General features: G+C 66.9%; 1 protein-coding gene across 1 annotated transcript; it reads right to left on the bottom strand.

Moving 5' to 3' along the window:
• Positions 1-276: 276 nt before the first annotated feature.
• Positions 277-22,610, bottom strand: KIF19 (kinesin family member 19). The gene is made up of 20 exons (XM_045835650.1): positions 22,442-22,610; positions 20,685-20,765; positions 11,704-11,814; positions 11,104-11,191; positions 10,660-10,796; positions 9,530-9,655; positions 9,081-9,275; positions 8,518-8,664; positions 7,242-7,364; positions 5,971-6,136; positions 4,936-5,110; positions 4,616-4,814; positions 3,802-4,072; positions 3,589-3,710; positions 2,993-3,126; positions 2,667-2,772; positions 2,392-2,488; positions 1,460-1,857; positions 1,096-1,255; positions 277-861 (listed from the first exon to the last, which is right to left on the bottom strand). The coding sequence occupies exons 1-20, from the start codon at positions 22,478-22,480 to the stop codon at positions 731-733; spliced, it is 3,006 nt and encodes a 1,001-aa protein (XP_045691606.1). The 5' UTR covers positions 22,481-22,610; the 3' UTR covers positions 277-730.
• Positions 22,611-22,647: the final 37 nt, after the last annotated feature.

Here is a 22,647-nt window from a genome sequence, read left to right as displayed (position 1 = left end):
CGGGACAGGTGTGCCGGGGCAGGAACGGGCCTTGCCAGCCCCCTTTCCTGGGGTGGGGGCCTCAGGGTTTAGAGAAACACCCCTTTCACCCACGTGTTTGTGGGTTGGTGCTATGCTGCCAGCCAGAGTGAGACGGGGTGTGGGCGGAGGAGGGGCAAGGGGGTTGGGACTCATCTTAGTCCGCCAGGGCCACTCCGGTCCAGACACGATCTAGTTTCCAACTCGACAGTCAAGACCCAAACGGGATTTTACTGATAAAAAGGAAGCCGCTGCCAAGTGAGGAAACCGGATTCCCCCTGCCCCACCCCCACCGGGTGAGAAAGTCCCGCTGGCCCCGCCCCCACCATGGGGGGTGGTGTTCTTGCCCCAGCAGCGGGCCCAGGAGCCCTGTCCCAGTAACAACTCTCTTCTCCGATTTCCGAGGCCAAGACTGGCTGCAGGTCCGTGCAGAGTTTTGGCAACAGGGTTCTGTCCAGGGCTGGGAGGCTGGGGAGCCCTGTCCCCCCAGCCATGCCTGCTGGGCTCCCCCCGCTCCCCGGTGGCACCGCACACGTGGAAGGGCTGGGTGGGCCCCCTCAGAATTCCTGGGGCTCCGGAGCCCGGGCCTTCTGAGATCCCGAGCTCCTGCTTCCAGATCACCCCATCTGCCTAGTTTCCATTCCCCACTACGCCCCACTCAGTCTTGGGGGTCGGGGGGGCAGACAGGAGAGTCGGCTCCAGGCAGGGCCCCTCAGTTACGCCGGAAGTGTCCGTCTTTGCCATGGGTGCTTGTGCCGTGGGGCAGGCGGGGCCCACGTGTAGCTCGCCGGGAAACACCAGCTGGGTTGGCCGGAACAGCAAGGGGGGAGGACACTCCGGGGCCTGGGACAGGGGAAGGGCCAGACGCAGAGGTTAGGAATGCCTCCCCTCCCCTCTCTGATCACCCAGTGGTCTTGAACTCCCTAGGGGGCACAACCCCAAAATGCCAGTCCCATGCTATTCTGCAAGGACCCTGCTTCCAGCCAGGGGTGGCCAGACAGGCAGACAGCTCTGCACACCTCCTCCCTGGGCAAGCTGAGGTCTCCTCTTCCTCACCCCCCTCCTGCTGATGCTGACCTGTGTTCTGGCTTGGAGGGACTTTGACTTTGGCCAAAGGCAGCACGGCCTTTCCCAGGTGCCGGATACCAGGGGCTGGGTGCCTGCACACCGGCATTCTGTGGTCCGAGATGTTCTCCAGGGCACGGGGCCCCAGGAGGTGTGCCTTGGGGCGGGCGAGCTGTGTTGGTTGGAGGACAGTGGGGTGACGAGGCCTGGCCAGCATGGGGATGTGCCCCAGCTACTGGCAGCCAGGTGGCAGAGGCGCGGAGGGTGGTGCAGGGCTGGTGCACGCGCCTCTCAGCCTCCGGGGGGAACCCAGCCCTCGCCCCCCCCCCCCCACACACACAAGGAAGGGGCCCAAACATCCCCTCCCCGGCCTCACCCCTTGTCCTGTGACCTCGAAAGACCGGGACCGCCGCTTCCTCCTCTTTGCTTCCAGCGACTCCTCCCGTTTCTTGCCCAGGCTTTTCTTCTGGCCACGCAGCCAGGGCCCAGGGCCGTCGCCACGATGCCCGACCACCTGGGTTGGGGCCTCGCCCGTGCTGCTGGACAGGTTGTCCTCACTGGCAGCGTGCTGCAGCGTGGGGCTGGGGGGCCGCTTACAGGCCAGAGGGCCGGGGGGCGGGGCGTCGTCAGCTTCACTCAGCGAGTGCAGGGACAGGCTGCTGCGCTGCACCGCAGCGGCCAGCGGGTGGCACCCCTCGGCTCCCAGGGCCCTGGAGCGCCTCCGGGCAGCCTTCACGGCGATGCCCTTGGTGCCGCTCAGGATCTCCGTCCTCTCTGCAGCGGGACAGAGGGCCGGGATCTAGACCTCCCCATCCTCTCCCGCCTGAACCCCCAACACCCCTCCGCAGCCCGGACAGAGACGGGGAGGGAGCCAGCATGTCTGGGCTTCAGCGCCAGCACCCCACTCACTCGACATTTAAAAAACCTGCGGCACATTTCTGAGCCTCGCTTCCATCTGTAAACTGATGACACTAACCGCACAGGGCTACTGCGGGCAGGAGCCGAGATAACGGGCTTAGCCCACGGCCAAGTGGTTGGTTTCGATCCGCCTCAGTTGCTGTCACAGTTATTACTGGGGCGGGGGGGGGGTTGGGGGGGCCCAACACCGAGTGCTGTCTGTCCCCCGCCCTGGTTCCCACTGTGCCCTCACTCCCCGTCCCGATGGCTAACGCCCTCTGGGCATCAGTGCCTCCTTCCCAGCACCCGATGCGTGGGTGCATTCAGAGGGCGGGGAGGGTGGTCCGCTGGGCGGTCTGAGCGGCTTCGATGACGCCAGGCTCAGGCTGACGGGGCGGGCAAGGGGCACACCTGTGTGGGACAAGGGGATCTCCGACAGGTGCTCGCTGCTGTCCGGGGATGAGTTGATCCGGCTGTGCAGGCTGAGCAGGCTGTCCTGGGTGAGGACCTGAGGGGCGAGGGGGTTGGGAAGGAAAAGGCGGTGGACACGGTGGAGACCCCCGCCCACTCGGCAGAGACAGCAGGGGCTCAGTGGCGGTGGTCGTGGTGGGGCAGCCGGGTGTCCACCCTTGTGCCTCCGCCCTCGGCAGAGGGGCCCTCGGGGCCATCGGGGGCCCAGTGCTCACCTCCTGGGTCACCAGGCTGCTGATCTGGATGGGTGGTGGGGTGGGCACGCAGGAGCTTTTCGCTTGCCACGCCCGGGGACTGGCCTTGAACGCGAGGTTGGCTTCACTGAGGTTGGCAGAGGAGGGTGGGCATCTGGTGACCCAGCGGGTCCCCGAGAGGTTCCACCCCCACGCCAGAGGACAGAGAACCCGGGAGCCCCGGCTCCAGGCCTGTGCCACCTCCTCCCTTCTGCTCCTGCTCCATCTTCCCCAGGAGGCCCTCGTCGGGGCTGGCACCCTGTGGTGGCCCGGGCTGGCAGGGCAGGGGCCACGGGCCCTGGGCTCACCTCTCCGTGCTGAGGGGCGGGAGGGTGCTGTTCTGCAGGCGCTGGGCCCCGGAGCTCAGCGTCTTCACACTCTCCAGGTCCGACTCCGGCGTCAGCATGGTCCCTGCCGGGGTCAGTTTGGGCAAGGAGCTGTCCTGGGGAGGGGGGCCGGGGCGGACAGTCAGGAGACCTGGCCCCGGACCAGAGGGCAGCACAGGGTGGCAGAGGTGCACAGGGACATCAGGGCCGTGGTGTGGGCTGGGAGTCCCAGAGGGCAGAGCTCCGGGTCCCAAGGGGCGAGCTGTGGCTGTTTCCATCCCCAGTGGCACTCAGGACCTGGTGGCCTGGACTCCCACGAGGGCATTTGGGGCCACCACTCATGATAGCTCAGGTGCCAACCCTGACCCTCTGACCCTGAGTGAAGACAAGTGCCAGAGGAGAATGCCCGCGATAGCGAACTCAGGCTGGGCAGGGCTTTGGGTGGGGTAAGAAGGAAAGGGAGTTGGCTGCCCGGGGTGGGATGTCAGGCAGCCTGGACCCCTGGATCCCCCAGCTCCCTGCAAGTGTCACCTGGGGCATTGCCCTCCCCACCACTTACTGCATGCCCAGGCACCCACCTGCAGGGCCCTGGAGGCCACCCGGTCCATGATGGTGGCCCGCTCCAGGCTGCCCTCCTCCAGCTCCCGCAGGTACACGTCATAAAGCTCCTCCAGGTGTTGGGGGACAGCCAGGTTGTAGTCTGCTGGAGGCGGGACAGGGCTCAGGCCGCGCCTTCGGGCTCTGCAGGTGGTCTATAGGGCCCCTGGGCGGCTCCGTAGTGCGGGACCTACCGTCGATGATCTGCCGCTGGCCCTGGATGATCTCGTCGCAGAGGGTGCGGTGCTGCTCCAAGCGGCGCACCGCCTCGCCGCGGTGGCGGAGGGCGCCGTCGCGGAGCAGCGCGTGCGACTGCATCTCGGTGTTCTCCACCTCCAGCTCATGCACGCGGCACAGCAGGCTGAGCACCTCGCGCTGCTCCTCGGAGCCGATGCGTCCCGGCAGCGTCTCCTCCAGGCGGCGGCCCCGCGCGCTCAGCTCGCGGCAGCGCTGCTCCAGCGCCAGCTGGGAGCGGCAGGGGGTCAGCGCCAGGCAGCCGGCAGGGGGCGCTCCTACCCGCGCCCCTCCTGTCCCCGGACTCCCAGGCTCCCAGCTGAAGCTCCAGTCCCAAGCCCACCCTCCAAGCTGTATCTTGGGCCTTGTAACCAGGGGCCGCCCCCTCATGGCCCCTCTGTGCCCACCTTTGGCTGCTCTGACCACAGCCTGCCCCTCAACCCCAGCCCATCCGATGCCCTCGGGCCCAGGGGGCCCTGACGGCCCCTGGTTTGGTCAGGCAGGCTCCGGCACAGAAGGCAAAGGTCCCTGATCCAGCAAACCCTGGTTATCACACTGGCGACCATTTTTGTGTGAGGCCTTGATATGTGAGAGGCCACAACCCCTCTCCTTGTACAGATGAGGAGCTTGAGGTACAAACAGGTCACTGAGGAACTTAGCGCGTCACGCAGGAGGTGCGGCCTGGGCTCCCAGGTCTCTCCTCCCCAACTCTGCCCCCGGCCCCTCGGGCTCCTGCCTCTCGAACCTGCTCCCCGGGCCCCGACCCCTGGGCACCTTCTGCTTGCGCAGGTCCTTCTGCTCGCCCACCAAGGCGGCGATACTCTCCCGGGCCGAGGCCACCTCGGGGGGCTCGAGGAGGTCCGGCTGGTCGTCCCCGGTGTCCGAGTCCTTCTCGCTGTCATCCTTGGTGTACGACTCCTTCCGCTGCTCCTCCCTCCACTTGAGCGCCCTGCGTGACTTCTCCTGCTCCCAGCTGCCACAGCCCCGCCCCCGGGGGAGACGTGGGAGTGAGGCCCTGGGAGCAGACGGCTCCCAGCCCCTCTGTGCGGTGGGACCGGGGCCCCGCCCGAGCTGGGTGGGGGGGGGGTGCCTACCCAGCGATGGTGAGCAGGTGGCGGGAGCTGTCGATCTGGACCTCCATGGCGTGGTGCTCCAGCTCCAGCAGGCGCCTGCGCACGTCCATCTGCTCCCGGAAGGCGCCGATGAGCTGTGTCCGCAGCTGCCCCATGTCGGCCTGCTCCTCCGGCCCGCCGTGCTGCTGGCCCTCGGCTGCCCGTCAGATGGGGTGTGGGGGGGCTCGGTAAAGAGGGAGGCATCTGCTGGCCAGAAAGTAGGGGCCCGCTTGGGGCCCTCACCTCCCTTTCTCCCCCAGCCACTTGTCTAGCCACCTCCTCCAGAAAGACCTCCTGGATGACTACCTCCTCCCACACGACACTGCGACCTTGAGTGTTCGGGCTGTGGCCCAAAGGTGATCCCCAGCCCCTCTGTATGAACCGGACTCTCAGTGGCCCTCATGGCACCCTCGTGTCAGCTTTAAAAAGGTGCCCCTCCTTAGCTGGTGTAGCTCAGTGGATTGAGCGCGGGCTGTGAACCAAAGTGTTGCAGGTTCGATTCCCAGTCAGGGTACATGCCCGGGTTGCAGGCCACGACCCCCAGCAACCGCACATTGATGTTTCTCTCTCTCTCTTTCTCCTTCCATTCCCTCTCTAAAAATAAATAAAATCTTTTTAAAAAATTATAAAAAAAAAGGTGCCCCTTAGACACTTCACTGCCGTCAGCTGGAAAACCATCACTGCACACTAACAAGTCTACGAAAGAATGTGGAAGGCGCCCCTTCTGGTGATGCTGGCACGGCCTCCCCGCCCTGCACTGCAGCCCTGGGGGTGATGCCCAGTGCAGCGAAATGCTCACCTGTCCCTCACTCCCGTGATCGATCCCACCCAACCTCAGCGGTCACAATTCCACAGTACAGCTGAAGGCTCAGAGCAGCTGAGTGAGTAGCCCAAGGCGACCCAGCCGGACCTTGGACTTGAGCCCCGCCCTGCCTGATCCCCCGCCCCCCAGCAACCTGAGCCCGCCTGGGAGGGCTGCGGGAGACGGCTCCCACTCACGCGGACCCACGCACTCACCTGGGATGTGGCGAAGGTCGCCCTGCTCCAGCCGTCCCCGGGCCTGGCCCCGCCCTCCCTGCTCATCGATCTTGCACTTGAGCCGCTGGATCTCGCCCCGCAGGTCGGCGATGATGCTGGTGTACTGGGCAATGTGGTAGGACACGCTGAGCAGGTTCTGCTTCACCTGCGGGGGGCGCGGGGCGGGGCGGGGCGGGCACAGTCACCCCGGGTGCCGGGGTCCGCCTGCCGGGTCTTCCCTTCTCTCTCCCCTCCCCACACCGCATCCCCAGTCTTTCTGGGTGACCCCACAACCTGTCACCTGACACGCCTCCGGTAGAGCCATGCTCCTAAAACGCTGCTCCCTGCTGCCCCTTTAGCGGCTCCCTGCTGCCTGGGGAAATGCCCTAAGTCCTTCACCTGGCGTGGAAGTCCCGCCACTGCCTGTCCGGATTTCCCCTGGACTCACTGCTCTGTCCTGAACGTTCTGCGTGAGCGAAGGGACAATCCCCTGCTCGCCCCGCCCCCACCGGACACCATCTCCTTCCTGCGTTTGGAGCCTCTACCCTTGCCGCTGCTCCCTTCCGGAAGGTTCTCCCCATCCTTCAGAGTCGGGCTCACAGCCTGCGCAGAGACGCAGGGAACCCCGCCAGCCTGCTGACTGTTGGCATCATTGCCCTGCGATTAATGACACTGTGAGCTGTCCACGCTCCCAGGACGTGCCCCTCCCCAGCTAAGCTCCTCGAGGGTCCGAAGGGAGCAGTGGCCGGAAGGCTGAGGGGTCGTGAGAGTGTGCCCCTCCACGGGCAGACCCCCGGACAGACAGCGGGGCCAGCGGGGCCAGTCTCAGCGCCATCTCCGCCCAGCGGGGAGTCCCAGCCTCATCTCCCTGAGCCGCACAGTGCGGTGTGGCTGTGGCCGCTCCTGCGCCCCTTGAGGAGCATGCGAGACGGTGCTCAAGGGCTCAGGTGTGCGACTAATGTGACGAGGTGCTTCGGCGGAATGTGACGTCTGAGTGAGTCTCTGAAGAGAAGGCGGAGGTGGAGGGGGCCGGGCTGGGGAGCACAGGCCTTGGACGAGAGGGAGGGGACCCTTGCAAGCTCCAGGCTTCCCGGCAGGTGGCAGGTGTCGGAGGTGCAAAGGAGGGCGTGGGGGTGACATTTGACCAGGGTGGGGTGGGGGGGTGAGGCCAGGGCAACGGTGGCTGGTTCCGGAGAGAGTGGGGAGGAGTGGATTCGGCCCAGGAAGGCCAGCCCGGTGGGCGGGGGAGGGGGACAGGCCGGGGCCCTCACCCTGGTCTTGATGTTCTTGGCCCGGCCGGCGTAGGTCAGCGTGTTCCGGGACTCCTCGAAGGCGCTGCTCGCTGGGCTGATGTGCGCGATCATCACAGTGCGGCTGTTGCCCCCCAGGGAATCCTGGGGGGGCGGAGGGCGGGCCTGGGGTCAGCCGGGAACTGCCTCCTGACACTGCGCCTGCCTGGCTGTTGGGGTTGTCCCCGTGGTGTGCATTCTCTCTCTCTCTCTCTCTCTCTGACACACACACACACACACACACACACACACTCACACACAGCTCCTGATGCAGAGCAACACAGGGACCCCCAGTCCAGATACCCCCTCCCCCCTCCCCTGTCCCCCCACTTCCCACTCCCACTGTCTTCTCCAAAGTTCCGCACTGGTTATTTCGAGGATCCCACCCAGGGCGTCCCGGCTGTCTTCCCCCCACCCCTACACAGAGGAAGGAGGGAAGACAGCAGGGGCTGGTGGGGAGCCAGAGGGGGCCCTCCCCTCCTCCCCCCCATCACCTCTGGCCTCCCGGGTCCCCCCTCTTCTGACTGCTGAAGGCACTGTTTTGGCTGGAGTGAGGAATGGGGACCTCGTGTGAGGATGGGACTTGGCCTGTGGCCACCCCCTCCCTGGCCCCCGGGACGTCACTCAGACTGTTCCCCGTTTACAGCAGCACTGGGGTTGTGACTGTCCCCACCTCCCGGGCTGGGGGCGGGCGGGGAATGAGCTGCAGCAAGGACATCAGGGCCTGCGGACCTGGGTTTGCACCCTCCCCACCCCAGCACTCAGGAGTGTGAGCCCTGGAAGGCTACTCAGCCTCTCCGTGCCTCAGTTTCCTCACCTGCAAGTGGAAGCACTCGCCCCCTAACCCACAGAGCTGCCAGCAGCACGCAAGGAGCTAGAGGGTGAAGCACTCGGCACAGAGCGCAGCCAGGAGGGGGCCCTGGACAGCGGGCTCTGTGAGCCACGAGGCCACCTGCCCCCCAAACCCCAAATCCAGGTAGGCCTGGGCTCCCTCAGACCCACAGCCGTGGGGGGTGCCAGGCGTCTGTCCCTCCCTCCTGCCCACTGCCCAATCTTTGGTGACAGTCGTCAGATAAAATACAATGCAATGTGGGGGGGGGCATACTTATGCTAAAAAAATAAATCTTGCATTGTTTATCTGAAGTGCAGATGTGGTGGGGCCTCCTCCTGTATTTTCATTCGCTGAGTCTGGCAGCCCCCATGGTGCCTGGCAGCCCCCGCTTGGAGCCCGGCGCCTGGCTCCGGCCCCGGCTGGTACCTTCAGGAGCCGCGTGAGCTTGCTGTCTCGGTAGTTGATGTACTTGTTGTTGTTCCTGTCGCTCAGCGCGTTGATGCAGTTGCCCAGGGCCAGCAGGGAGCGGTTGATGTGTGCCCCCTCTTTCATGCGCTGCCCACGGTTCTGGGTCTGGGAGGTGGCAGGGCGCGGCTGTCACCACTGGCAGCCCCCCCCCCCCCCAGGGATCCCAGGTTCCAAACCCCACCCGCTGGCCCAGGGCTCTGAAATGCACGAGTGATGAGGGGCCTTGTCCCACCCCCTCCCCCCCCTAAGGACGTTCTCCAAGGTCAGGGAAGGAGAAGGCCTCTGAGGACAGGAAGGTCCCTGGAGAGCTGGAAGCACCTGCCTCTTTGTCTCCCAGGGTGCGCCCCCACCCTCGCCTCCAGCTCCTCCGCAGCACCCTCCGCCCCGTCCCTGGCGCAGCCTCTCCCGCCATCCCCTCCTCCCCCCCAAACCCACCCGCCCCAGGCCTGGGGGAGCTGACCCACCTGCGAAGCCACCCCCCCCCCCCCACACACACACACACAGAGGCCGGCCGGCCTCACCTGGGACGCGCGCTCGGAGCCCGCCAGGTCGATCATGAACAGGCGGCCCAGCCGCACCTCCTGCAGCACGTTCTTGAGCCGGCTGCGCTGGCGCACCGACACCTGCAGCACCGCGTGGGAGCGGGAGGACGTCCGGTTGGCGGCCGTGGGCTCCTGCGTCCTCTGCCGGTTCCCCTTCATCAGCAGCTGCATGATCTGGGCGGGCGGGAGGGCGGGAGGCCGCTCTGGGGGACCGCAGGCTGGGAAACGGCCCAGGTGGTGGTGGTGGGCCGGCCTCTCTGTGTGGAGGGCCCCGGGCGGGGGGGGGGACAGGGGCTCTGTGCACACGAGGGGGCTGGCTGCCTGGCCAGTCCTCAGCTGGCTCCTGCCTGCTGGGGTCTGGGGTCAGGGGTCAGGGGTCAGGGGTCAGGGTCCGTCCCCACTGCCCTGGCCGGCTGCACAAGACTCGCCTCTTTGGCATTGATGGTGGAGACCTCGGTGATCCCGGCCACCTGGATCACCCCTTTGGAGTCCTCCCTCAGCTCCAGGTACCCCAGGGCAGGGTTCAGCAGGTCCCGGATCATCTCATTGTAGATCTGACGGGACAGCTGGGTGACAGGCGCTAACGGGAGACTCGGGGCAGGAGGTCAGACAAGGCACAGGCTGCCCGTCCCTCCCGAGGGAGCCGGGGACAGGAGGTCACAGGCCCCTTCCTCATTGCGGGGTGGGGGCGGGGGGCTTCGGCGTCCACAGGGAAACAGCGAGTGGCCAGAATGACGGAGAGAAGCCATCGAGACCAAGGGGGCTCCCTCTGCGGGTGGGCGGGCAGGCCACTGGGCAGAGGCTGAGGACCTGCCCGATGACCAACCCTGCTTGTTGCTAGGTGACCCTCAGCCACATCTCCCTGACCTGACCCCCCACCCCACCACCGGGTGGGCCTTGCTGGCCAAGCCAACGCCACACTGGCCGCTGGTCTCCGGGCAGCTGTGGGCAGTAATGCCTCGCTGCCCTTCCTGAGCTGTCGCCCAGGAGATTATCAGCGCCAGGGGAGCCGGGCGGCCAGCAGCCAGAGGGAGTCCAGCCCGCTGGCTCTCTCCCCTCTTCTGGCTTCTGCGGTGCCCACCCCCGCTGCCCCACCGCTGCCTGACGGTGGCGCTCCCACGGGTGGGCGCCGGGGGCTGCGGCTGGGCAGCAAGGCCGGCAGGTTCCGGCATGTCCGTGTATGTGTGGTTCCCACCTGTCCCCACGTACCCAGGGTGCCAGGAGGCGGCCAGCCGGGCCGGGCGGGGTCGGCTCAGGGACATGGACCCCGAGAGGGAGGGCGGCCGGGCGGGCTCGGCGGCAAGGCTGCGGGGGAGTGCGGGACGGTGCGCAGGGCTCCTGAGTTGGAACCGTGGCTCCCTCCCTTGACGGGGTGCGGTTGCCCTGGCTGCCTGACTCCTCTGAGCCTCAGATGTTTGTGGAGCGGGGTCAACAGTGTGCGGGGGGCGGGGGGGGGGAGTGGCAGTGATGAGCGGCTGGGGACACTGCCCAGGGAGGAGGCCAGCCTGTCCGGTCGGCCCCCTTGTCTCCGCTGGCGGGCGGGGGCAGGAGGGCTCACCTCCAGGTAGGACATCGACACCTCGTATTCCATGTCATTGCTGGTCTCCTCGATGGCGTGGAAGAGGTCGTTGAGGGTCCGCACGTAGATGCCTGGCTCGTGGTCCGTGCCCAGCATGGTGTAGGTCTTCCCACAGCCTGGGCACGGTGGGGTGGGTGAGCGGGGGGCGGGGGGGTTCCAGGAGTGCGGCCCTGTCAGGCTGGGTTTGCTGGCACACCTGGGTGCGTCCTCAAGGCTGGGACCCCCAGGTGGCAGCAGGTGGGGACCAGGGAGGAGGACGTGTTCACTGGGGCTGGGACCTGAGGGCCCAGGTAGGAGGCCCGGGTCAGCCACACCCTTGATTCCTGCCCCAGCGGGCCCACCCTGGCTGGCTGGTGGAGGGCGGGGGGCTTGCCCCTCGAGGGGACCGCAAGCGCAGTTTTGCCCGCTGCCCGGGCTCCTCACCTGTGGGGCCGTAGGCAAAGACGGTGGCGTTGTAGCCTGAGATGACGCCTTTGATGAGGCTCTTGGTGGTGGCCTGGTACACCATCTCCTGCAGGGAAGAGGGGACCCATCAGGGCCCCGGGCCGTGGGCAGGGCGGAGCACCCACTCCCTTTGCTCCCAGCGTGGACAGAGCCTGTCCCCCGGCCCCAGAGGAGTGGGGGTGGGAGTGGGGGATGGGTGTCTCCACTTTCACCCGATGGGGGGACAGCAGCTGGAAAGGGAGCACAGGACACCTGAGACGCCCCCCCCCCACGGCGGGCTGGCCTTGAGGACGCATGACATCTGCTCTGGGGGACACCCCACAGACGGGCAAGTCCCTGGGAGGGTGTCGGCTTCCCTGAGGTGCCTTCCCCGCACCAGATGGGCTTCCCGTGCCTCCCTCCTGCTCCCATTGGGGCCACCGTGCCAGCCCGGGTGTGTCCAGGCAGGAGGCACGCGGGCGTGGGGACACGCACAGCCAGGTGGGGGCCAGAGAGCAAGCGGCGGAGGGAGGCTGAGGGACGGTGGCAGGTCCCCTGGGGGCCCCCTCGCAGGCGGGGCAAAGGGCCAGCCCCTCTCACCTGGGTGGCAGTGAAGTCGAAGGCCACGTCGAACAGGTAGGACTTCTCCCGGGACCGGTGCGCCCGCAGGATGTCGTCGGGGTCCTCCATGGGGTCCATGAGAACCACCATCTGCAAAGGCCCCCCGAGGCGGCGGGCAGTCACCCTGAGCCCCAGGTCCACACCGTCAACACCAACCTCGCCCTGCTCACCACTCAGGATGTGGGGAAGGGGCGGAACGGGCTGGAGCCAGGGGCCACGGTCAGGCCCCGCAGGAGGTCCCAGAGCGGGGCGGCCCCAGGCCCCTGAGCCCCGGGCCCAGCCCTGCCCCTGTCCGCTCCCGAGCGCCCCGGCGCGTGGCCCTGGAAGCGCCAAGGGGGCTGAGAGTGCCCCGGTGCCCTTCCTCCAGCAGTGCCTCCCCAGAGGAGGAGGAAGGACCACGGCTGGCATTTAGTGAGCATTTACTTCGTGCCGGGGCTTGTTTTGAGCACGTCACGTACACGGACTCAGCCAGCGCCCCCGCGGGCGGGCGGTGAGGCCCACTGTGGCTCCCAGTCTCCCGGGGAGGAGCGCGGACCCATCCAAGCTCACACGCCAGCAAGGGGCAGGACCGGACCGGGAACCGGCATCTGGGGTCCCAGCCTGCGGACCCTTCACCACCTCGCTGCAGCCGGGAGGCACCTAGGGCCCTGCCCTGCCTCTGCCCGGCCTCACCCCCTCACAGCCCCCTCCCCGGCCAGTGGGCAGACCCAGGGGTGGGGCAGACAGCCCCTGGTGGCTCCGTGACAGGGGTCAGGAAACAGGAGGCTCGGCCAGGGAGGGCCACAGCCATGGGACTGCCACCAGCTGTCCCCAGCATGCTAAGCTTGGCCTGGCATCAGCCCCTCTGTCACCACTCGCCTCCTGCCGTAGGGACACACCTGGGCTGGCTGCACCTGAATGGGCCCGAGACCCCCAGGGGGCTGGCATGGGGGGTGGCGTGCGCGGCAGCCCCCAGAGGCCTGGCCCCAGGAGCCTCACCCGGAAGCCTCGTCTAATCAGAGGGGATTCCAGGTTAGCCAGTTGGGGGGAGGGCTCCGGACGGGCTGGGCTGGGGCTTCGTGCAGGGAGAGAAGGAGGCCCCTGACTCAGGCCCCCTCGCAGCTTGCCCAAGGTCAGGGTTGGGGGGAACAGGTCGCCTGGGTCTGCACTGCCACCCGGGGTGCCCGCCTGTCCCCAGCCACCTCCTCGGGGCTTCAGCCCCGCTGCCCCAGACCCAGCCTCTCCCAGGCTCCAGTTCCCGTCTGGGGCCCTGAAGCAGCAGGAGCAGCTGGGGCCCCGATCACGTTTCAGGCCCAGGTGAGCACAGGCCCAGGTGAGGACAGACCCAGTGACACGGGGTCCCAGCGGGACCGGCTGCGGCAGTTCTCACCTCCGGGTGCCAGCCAGTGTGCACCCAGGCAGGGCCTCGGGGGCACCCTGGGTGGGTGGGGGGGCGCCGGTGCAGGGGAGGGAGAGCGGTGCTCACTGCTGTGCATAACCCACTGATCACCTCCCAACGACCTCCCGGCGCTGCCAAGGTCATGGTGCCTGGGCGTTTGGTTCCTTTGATATCCAGGCTCCTGAATCGGCTCGTTGTCAGCACGGCCGTGGTCCCTCTTACAGAGGGCTCTGTTTGGGGCTCCAGCTGTCTGGGCCCCCCCCCTTGCCCCACCCTCCAGAGCATCCCCTCGCCTGTCCACTCTGGCACACAACGGGGCCCTTGTGCCCGTGGCCAGGTGAGCTGGAGCCGGGCCGCAAGGTGCTGGGCCACCGGTGGGGAGCGGCACGAGGAGTCGGGCCAGGGGAGCTCGTTTTCAGTGCCCCTTCTAGGGGCTAGGCATTCAGCAAGGCCCTGGGCAGAGAGAGGTGTAGCTTCCTGCCTCTGACCCTGGCAGCCGAGTGGAAGAAGATCATTTTCACGGCAAATGCTGGGCCCCAGGAGGCAGTGGGAGCGGAGAGGAGAGGCGCCTGGTCCAGCTTTACCCCCAGAGGAGGGCTTCCCGGAGGAGGTGGTGCCAGCACTGAGGCTTCGAGGATGAGCAGGAGTTGCTTGGGAGATGTGAGGGGAGGAGGGCCTTCCAGAGAAAAGCGTGAGCGCGAGGCCTCCATGTGAGGGGCAGGCTGCGGGCAGCAGGGCTCAGCTCGGAATCTCGGGGGGTCCCGTGAGACGCCAGCCCCACTCGGGGGATCGACCTGAAGCGTTCTCTCCCCTGACCTCACAGACGGGGCTCCGCAGAGCTCAGGCCCCGGACGGCCATGGGGCCGAGGCGTCTGGGCCCCTGTGGGCACGTGCTCGCCCCCACTCTGGGAGGAGCCTGTGCACCCCCTGAGACCCCTAAATGTCACCCCGACCGGCACGCAGCCCAGGCCCGAGGGGCGTTTGCCGAACAGAGTGGCCCGTGGCGGAGACTGGCGCAGGCTGGCACCACGCTGAGCGCTTTGTGCGCCTTTTCTGGTTCTCTCCGACCACTCGGAGTGGGCGCTCCCGCGAGGGCTGGACGGCAAGGAGGACCCTGTTGGGCAGCGCGCCCAGGGCCGCCCTGCGAGCACGGAGCTGCTGGGACCTGGAGCTGCTGGGCTCCCAACCAGCAGGCCGCCCGACCCACCCACCTCTCACGTGACTGGCCCCGTGACTGGCCCCGGGAGGAGGTTGACTCGCATCCTCGCCCACATCCCAGGGTCGAAGTGCTGACCGCCAGCACTCAGAACGCGGCCTCATTTGGAAACGGGGTCCAGGCCGACGCAGTGAAGTTCGAGTGTGGTCGCCCAGGGCTATCCAATGACTGGGGTCCTTACACAAAGGGGAAGTCTGGACACAGACGCCCCGCAAGCACGGGGACGCGGCAGGAAGAGACTCGGGGAGAAGGCAGACAGACGCCCGCCAGCCCAGGGTCTTTCTCGCGGCCCGGAGAAGGGACCGGCCCCTCGGACTTCCGGCCCCCAGAACCTTGAAGGAACAGGTCCCTATTGTTTAAGTCACCCGGTTTGTGGCACTGGTGACAGCCGCTTTGTGAACGGGCGGGCCTCCCAGGGCAGGCTCACCTGCGGCAGGGAGGGGGGTGCGGCTGGCCGCACGCCCAGGAGGGCCCTGGGCCAGGCCCCCCCGCAGCCCGAGGGTGGTGGGCTTTCTCTTTCCCGGTCTTCATGCCCCAGCACGCCGGGCACCTTCCTCAGGGGGTTTCAAGGGAGGGGACATCCATCATACAGGACACACAGGAGTGTCCACTCCCTCCTCCCCCACGCCGTGCTGCGGAGAGAGAGAGGGGCGGGCCCAGGAATGAGGAAGGTGGATGGAGAGCTTCACCCGGGTGGGGGTGGGGGGGGCTCCAGCCCACGGTCCCAGGCCTACCTTGGCAGAGGCCCCAGCGTGACCCCTCCCTGCCCCCACTGCCTGCACTCCCAGACCTGCTCTGGACTCACTGCAGGCTGGGGCCTCTCTGCACTCCTAGACTCTGAGCCCAGAAACCTGAGATCCGCGAGGAAGCAGGGGGCGAGGGTGGCTGATCTGTAAATCATGTCCCCGTGAGGGGCCCAGCGGGTCCCGCCCCAGCACCTCCTTGGTGAGAAACCCCCAGAACAAGGCGGGTCAGGATGCCTTCCCGCCGGCCCCCATGAGGCCGCCCGCGCTCTGGGCGGCTCGGCCGTGCGAACCGGCTTCTTTCTGGCCCCCCGAGTGGCTGAGCCCACCCCGGGGTATCGGCACCGTTGACGCTTCGGGCTGGATCAGGCCGGGAACCGTGTTGGATGTGCACTGGGACGTGCAGCCGGATCTGCCCACTGGGTGCGAGTGGCGCAACCTCCCCCTGCTGTGACATTGCAGGCTGTCCCTGGGGGAGCCAAGTCACCCCAGCTGACCACCTCTGACCTCGACTGTTCCTCCTCGTGCCTGCAACCCTGGCCGCACAGATGCCCACGGGCAGAGGGGCCCCCGGTGCGGGGCAAGTGCCGCACCCCGGGAAAGCCGCGCCGCCTCCTGAGCCTCGAGCTGCTCCAGGCTGGAGAGCCGGGGGGACCACTCGGTCCCGGGGAGAGGAAACCCTTCTAGTGCCTGCAGGCTGCTCGCGAAGCCCCCCCACAGGACGGTCATGGGAAGCCCCCAGCTGGGAAGACTTCGTCCCCTTCATGTCAGGGCGGAGAAACAAGACGAAACCGATCAAAAGCCTGACTCCAGGAGGACCGCGCCTCCAGGAGGCCGTCCCCAGAGTTTCGTTTGCTTTTTCTTTGCGAAGGAGAGTTTGTCGCCGGCCCTGCTTCTGGTTGTAGGTGGGTCACTCTGGGAGGGCTCAGGAGAGAGGCCTGGGTCCAGGAAGGGCGTCCCCTGGCCCCGCCAGCCGCCCCCAGGCCGAACAGGACAGATCGGAAAGGGGCCTGTTGAGCTTACACAGCCGCCCGCCGACGCCCTGCCGGCTGCTTCGGACGGAGCTGCCCTTGGCAGGTGTCCTGGCCTGTCCCCCACCTGCCTGCAGGACTCTGAGGACCCCGAGGCCCAGCACGAGAAGAGGCGTGACCTGGAGTCCAGGGCTGCGTCTCTCCTGGGTCTATGGACCCCTTTGTCAGAGGTCCCCTCGGAGCTTGAGAAATGCAGACGCCCAGGCGCCGCCCAGACTCACTGAGTCGGACTCCGGAGAAGTGGGCCAGCAAATCCACCTTTGCAACCGGCTCTCTCACCCCTCGGCCGCCCAGAGGCTCAGTACAGGCACCTGTGCATCCTGGCAGCATCGGCCGCCGGAGCCGGCGAGCGGGAAAGGACCCGAACACCCCTCCGCGGGCGAGAGGAAGAACGAAACAGGGGGTCCCCGTGGCGTGGAATAGTGTCCAGCCACAGAAAGGAATAGTGTCCAGCTCCAGAGTGGACAAACCTCGAACACGCTATCCTCCGTGAGAGACGCCAGACCCGAGACCACACGCCGTGTGCTTCCGTTCTCGGGGAATGCCCAGCCCGGGGGGGCGGGGGGGCGTTGATAGGAATGGGAAGCAGGTTAGAGGTGGCCTGGGGCCGGGAGGGGGCTGGGGAGACCGCGGTGACAGGGACCGGAGGGGAACGATCGGGCCGTCCTCTCCCAGCCACGCGCAGCCTGGCCTAGTTCTCCGGGGGCGACGGGAGCCTGAAGCATCCGGACGGCGGGTGCGGAGGGAGCACCCGCCCAGGCAGGAGACAGGCTCCCCGCCCCCAGCTCTCACTGTCCCCGGACACTCCGCATCTGTCACCTTATACTCCAATTATCGTTCACAATAGCCTCCCAGCTGTGCGGCCGCAGCTCCCCTGGATACACGGCCTGCGATCCTCTCAGGGCTCCTGGGCGGGCGGAGCGGGTGCCATCCTGTCCTCTGACGAGGGGACAGAGACCCGCCCAGGGTGCACAGGGGCCCTCCCGTGGCTCCTCAGACAGGAGCACAGGGGGTGACCGGTGGGCCCTGAGCAGGTGACGGCTAATAATCAATCGGACTGTACGTGGTGTCGGGTGGCTCAGATCCTGTCGGAAGGCCGGGAGGAGGGTCAGCTGGCTGGGGGCTTGGTGGGGGAGCAAGGGAGGGAGAAGGTGGCTGTTCTGGGGGTTTTTGCTTCCACCCTGGGAGTCCTCGCTCCCCCGACCTCTCGGGCTGCCCGCCCCCCACTTTCTGGTCATCGATGGCCTGTTGTCAGGGCCAGGGCTCACCCCTGAGGCTTCCAGGGGACCGAGTTCCTGCAGCACTCCCGGGGGCACAGACTCGGGGGGTGGCCATGTGGGGACCCCAGCCCCAGAGCTCACTTGGCACAGGCCCCAGGAAGGCAGGTGGTGGGCCCCGCCTCACTGACCTCTGTGACCCAGAACCGCCCGCAGTCCAGCCCTTGCAATAGACTGACACCCATTCAGCCTGACTGGGGTGCGCGCTGACCCACACACGCCTGAAGGAGGCGTTGCCGTGATTCTTGTCCCAAGGACCTCAGGCCTGCCAAGGCAGCTGAACCCCTTCACAGACCCAGCCCTGACTCCAGCCTCCCTAGAATGAGGCCACACTGGCCCCTGTCTCCGAAGGACACTCGGCCTGAGGGACTGTCCCCCTCCGCACAGCCTAGTTGTTGCGGTCTCTCCCGTCCCCAGGCCAACAAGGCCTGGTTCTAAGGAGGGCCGTTCTAGGTAGGACCCCTCACGGTGGCCTAACCCACAGGGTGACAGGGTCCTTGGCCCACCTCTCCCCACTCAGGGGGCTCTGGCAGCACCCACCCCCCCGCCGACCACCAGGGGCTGGCCCCTCCATAGTGACCGCTCAGCAGGTCCCCACCCCCGGTGCAGATAGCCCCGGCAGGGGCGAAGGAGCCCTCCCCTCACAGAGGGGCAGTAGTGGGCGAGAGGCAGAGCCCAGAGCCCCTCCGTGGGGCTGGGCCACCTGGGTCGTGACAGCCACAGCCAGGAGACAATGCCAAGCAGGTGGGGGGTTATGTCTGCGTCCCGACCAGAGGTGTCCTTAGAGGGGCCGGGCGCCGGGAGGGCTGTGCGGGCCCCGCTGCACCTTTGCTGCGAAGAGACTGACTCCTTGGCCGTGTTGTCCTGGAAATGCCCCCACACTCACCCCGCCAACCCACCGGGCTCCGGGCCTCAGGGGGAAGGGACAGAGCTGCACCCGGCCTGCTGGCCCATCACTGGGGCTGCTGCCCCAGCGGGCACCCCAAGGCTCCCTCCCGGCCAAGGCCACAGACAAGCTGGGGGCTGGTCCCTGCAGAGGGACAGAGGTTCAGGGTGGGGACTGGGCAGCGTGGGAGGCAAGGGCAGTCAGCTGTCCAGCTGTCCAGTGTCCTTCTTGGGCTCCTGGGTCTCCCCCTCCCACTTGCCAGGGCCTTACTGATGGAGCCACTGGGGACGGCCTGCCCTCTGCTCGGGACTGGGAGCCTCAGGCTGCCCCCGGCGGGAGCACCGGGGCCCCGAGCCCACGCTGCTCAGACGGCCCGGCCTGCCCAGCCGGCAGCCTCCCCACGCTGACAAAGGAGCAGCCCTGCTGGGACCGCCCAGCCCGGGGCCTGCTCAGGGCACGGCGCGCCCGATCGCTGGCAGGGGCAGAAAGGAGCCAGTGTCTGCCGCGTGGGGGCCCCCAACCAGTGGGCCGGCCCGGCCCGAGCGTCTCCATCGGCATTGGTCAGTATCGCTCACCCCCATTCCGGCCGGAAGCCAGGGGCAGCCCAGAGAGAGAGAGAGCCGTCATTGTCCCAACCCCAGGGACCTGGTATCCTCGGGGACGAGCTGACAAACAGGGAGTGGCCTTGCCTGGCAGGACGCTTCCCCTGCGGTGGTCTCTGGCTCTGCCCGCTGGCCCCGCTCAGCAGCCCCTGGCATGCTCAGTCTCTGACAGAGGGCGGTCACCCCTCTGTCAGACTCCCCCCGCGTGCCAGGCGCTGGGGACGGCCCGAGCACCCCTTAGCCCACAGAGACCCTCTGGAGGGGGCTCCGTGATTACTGTGATGAAGGACAGGCCACCGAGGGTCTCGGGAGCGGCGCGCCAGAGGCCGCAGCACAGCTGGCGAATGGCAGAGCCCACCCCACTGGCCTGTCCTGCGCATTCCTCCCGCTCCCACTGACCTGACCGGTTTAGACAGGATCTTCCCAGTCCTGCCCTGCTTTCCCCCCGAGGTCTTTGAGGGAGGCTACTCTCTGAAAGAGGGGACAAAGGAGGGGACCGAGGGAGGCTGCTACCTCCCAGCTCTGCTGTGCCCGCAGCTCCACCCTTGGGGCCGAAGGCTGGAGTGGCCGCCTGCCCCTCGGGGGGCCCGTGGGCTTCCCGAGTCTCGCCTGCCAGACCCAGGGCAAGCAGGTGCTCACCTGTGCCCCTCTCTCTCTGCATGGCACAGTGTCGCTGCGCCCACCCGCCGGCACATCCCGCCGCCTCGCGGAGCACCGGCGCTCAGGAGGAGCCAGTGCGACCACCGCTCGCTGCACGGAGGCCCGTGGCCACTCTCGGGCACCCCGCAGGATGCGCCCCCATGATGCTCCTGCCCGGGCACCAGACCTGCCCCGGTGCCCCCACCCCTGTGTCCGTTCCCACCCCACACCACAGTCCTCAACTGCCACCCAAGCAAACGCCCGGGCCGCCATGTCCAGAGAGAGCAGCGTGGCCCTGCCCACGCCTCCAGCCCTTTCTCTGCATCCCTCTCCTGCTTGAGGTGCTCTCTCAGCCACTCAAGCGCATCACCACCCCTCTCTCCACTGGGCCTTTGCACGTGCCAGTCCCTCCGGGGGAAGCGTCCCCTTCTCAGCACAGCCCCGATTGCCCCATTCTCATCCCTCCTGTCCCAGCTTGAGCACTGCTTCTGCCCGACCTTCGGGACGAGGTCACATCCCCTCGGACCACCGCGGCACTACGCACGTCTCTGCAGGCGTGCTGGCCGCATAGCCACGCCTGTTTGCGACTCGGTGCTGTGACTGACGTCTCGTCTGTCCATGCCGGACTCTAAGGTCAGGAAGGGAGGGCAGGGTCTCTTCCGTTTGCCAGGGCTTCCCAGCGTGTTGTGGGCGCTTGACAAATATTTATTGCCTCCCGGGTAAACAGAGGAGGGACCCGCCCTGCTCACCTCGTCACGGTGACATGAGGATCGAGAAAACAAGAAGGCATCCCCGGACTTTGCAAATCACGAGTACCCCGGAGGTGGGCTGTGGCTCTAGACCACATACACACGTGTTCATGGGTGGTACACATGTAAAGGTGGGAAAGTCAGGTCATGGGCACATGGAGAGTGTGTGAAGTTTTTAGGGCTGGACTGGGGGTCAGGGCCCACCCAGGGCTGGGAAGATTTCCGCTCTCCTTCAATCAATCTCGGAAGGATTCCTGGAAGAAGAACCCTGGTTTCCTTGACCACGTTGCCAATTCAGTGTTAGCCGAGTTCAGTGGGCAGAGGAAGGATGGTGCTGTAAGCCAGAGCAGCCTTTCCTGTCCCTTCCCTACCTGGTGAGCAGGTACCTTCCCCCAAGGGGCATGAACAGGCAGCGGCTCCCAGCCACAGCCCCGCATACCTGCTCATCCACTTTATGGGCAATGAGGGTGGCTCCTTCCTCCAGTTCTGCCACGCTGATGGGCCGGACCCGGAGCGCCACCTGCAAGGGAAGGCCAGACCAGTGAGATTGGACGAAGCGGGCTGTGCCAGGCCACGGAGACAAGGATGAGAGGACCCCAGGACTCCCCATGGGCAAGCCCCCTGGGGTCTCCTCTGTCCAGCCATGCCAGGTCTCCTTCGTTGTAAGGAGAACTCAGCAGGTCAGGGCAATCCCCGGGGTCAAGGGCAGGAGGTCCAGACACCGTGGGCTCTGTCTGAGTCTATGAATTTCCCCAGGAGCCCGTGGCTCAGGGCGATCCCCATGGGAGAGAGCTGTCTGCTCCTCTAGGCTGCAGCGGTTATGTGTGCAAATTAAGCAACTGCAGCTCCCTGGGGCTTTGAACTTGGAGCCCTTGGCGCTGGAGCAGCCCGTCTGCATCGTGAATGAGGAACTGCAACCAGAGGCAGAGCCCCGGGCAGCGCAGGATGGGGCTGGGGGCCCGGAGAACTTCCCCTCCGCATCCTAAACCTGTGGCTGTATTCCTGCCCGAGGACAGCTCTGTTCTCCAGCCACTGACAGTTGGTGGGTCTTCACTCTGCACGAGCCGCCCCCCCCCCCCGAAAAGAATGGGGGCGTGTGTGCGTCTGCTGACGGAGGGGGGAGCACCTGCTGCATGTGTGGGTGTAACTTCACCCTCAGAGAGCCTGCCAGGGGGGCCTGTCAGATCACCTGGACCAGACTCCTCAGCCAAACTCCACAGGTTGGGGGGGGCGACCCTCCCTCCTTGCGGCAGGGGGCAGGGGTGGGGGTGGGGGCACACCACACATGCCAATCACGCTGTTTGCAAAGAAATGGCTTTCCAAACAGGCGCAGAGGGTGTTCCCGAGCCTGGGGCTTGCTCTTTGGAGCAGCGAGCTCCACCCTACAGAGAGGCTGGGCGTCTGGGCTGGGGCCAGCATTATCCTCCAGCCACACCACCGCCCGCCTGCTGGAGACAAAGGCGCGTTCCTGCAGCTCAGCGGTTAGGGAGGGGGCCGTGGCCGTGGGGCTCTGAGACTCCCCTCTCATCACGCTGACCGGGGTGCCAGTGATAATCGGGAATCTGTCTTTAGTCTCTATGTAACCCCCTCCCCATCCCCCACTGACACCCCTTCACCGGCCCCAGACCGCAGGGCTCTGGGAGGCCACTTCAGACCCTTCCAGCGCTTCTCTGAAATATTTAAAGTCTGGACTCGGACCGCATCTGTATTGCAACCCAATACCCAGCCACTCCCAGCCCCCCCCCAACGCCAGCCGCCTCCCTCGGCACCTGGAGCCTCCGGTCTGCCTGCCTGTGCTCCCCGGGGCCCCTTCACCTCCTGACTCCCTTAGGGTAGGGGGACCCTGGGCTCACCAGAAAACTCCCATCTACCTCCTCTGGGCAGGTCCGTCAAGCCTGCCCTGGTGTTTCTGGACCAGAGAGCAGTCTTGCCCAGAGACCCATCATGCACAGCCTTTGGGGATGGGGGTCCCCCATGGGAAGTTGGAGCCCGCCGGCTTCTCAGGCCTCAGCAGGATGGCTAGGGTGCCTTCCTTCCTGACCTCCAGGGCTTGGGGGCGAATTGCTCTGGAGTCCCGTTCCCCGATCCTGAGTGCGCTTTCAGTGGGGGTGAGGGGAAAGGGCTGCCCTGTTGGGAGGGGGGAGCTGAGAGTCTGGGCCGCAGGTGGGGTGCGGGTGGAGGTTGAGGGTGTCTCACCATGAGTTGCTGGTCCTTGGAGTCCCCGCTGTCCTTCATGCTTGCGGGGATGGAGGGGCTCAGGCCGCGAGAGCGGGCAGGGCCGAGCCGCACCCCCACCGTCACCGGGTCCCCCGCAGCCTCGCCTGTGCGGCCCTCTGCTGCCTGACAACCCGAAACCAACGACGCGCCCGCGGCCAAGGGCTCCGACCGGGAGGCGGGGCGAG

The sequence above is a fragment of the Phyllostomus hastatus genome, unplaced genomic scaffold (genome assembly GCF_019186645.2).
Source record: "Phyllostomus hastatus isolate PE091 unplaced genomic scaffold, TTU_PhHast_1.1 phas_contig_210, whole genome shotgun sequence".
Classification (NCBI taxonomy): Eukaryota; Metazoa; Chordata; class Mammalia; order Chiroptera; family Phyllostomidae; genus Phyllostomus; species Phyllostomus hastatus.
The sequence above is the reverse complement of the archived record's forward strand: the minus strand, read 5'-3'. Positions and strand labels throughout refer to the sequence as shown.

Excerpts from the sequence above, each read along its gene's own strand:
- KIF19 (XM_045835650.1), bottom strand. The coding sequence starts at position 22,480 with ATGAAGGACAGCGGGGACTCCAAGGACCAGCAACTCATG. Across the intron at positions 11,815-20,684 it reads CCCATAAAGTGGATGAGCAG|ATGGTGGTTCTCATGGACCC; the intron begins GTATGCGGGGCT and ends GGGCCTTTGCAG. Across the intron at positions 9,656-10,659 it reads TGTCGATGTCCTACCTGGAG|ATCTACAATGAGATGATCCG; the intron begins GTGAGCCCTCCT and ends CTGTCCCGTCAG.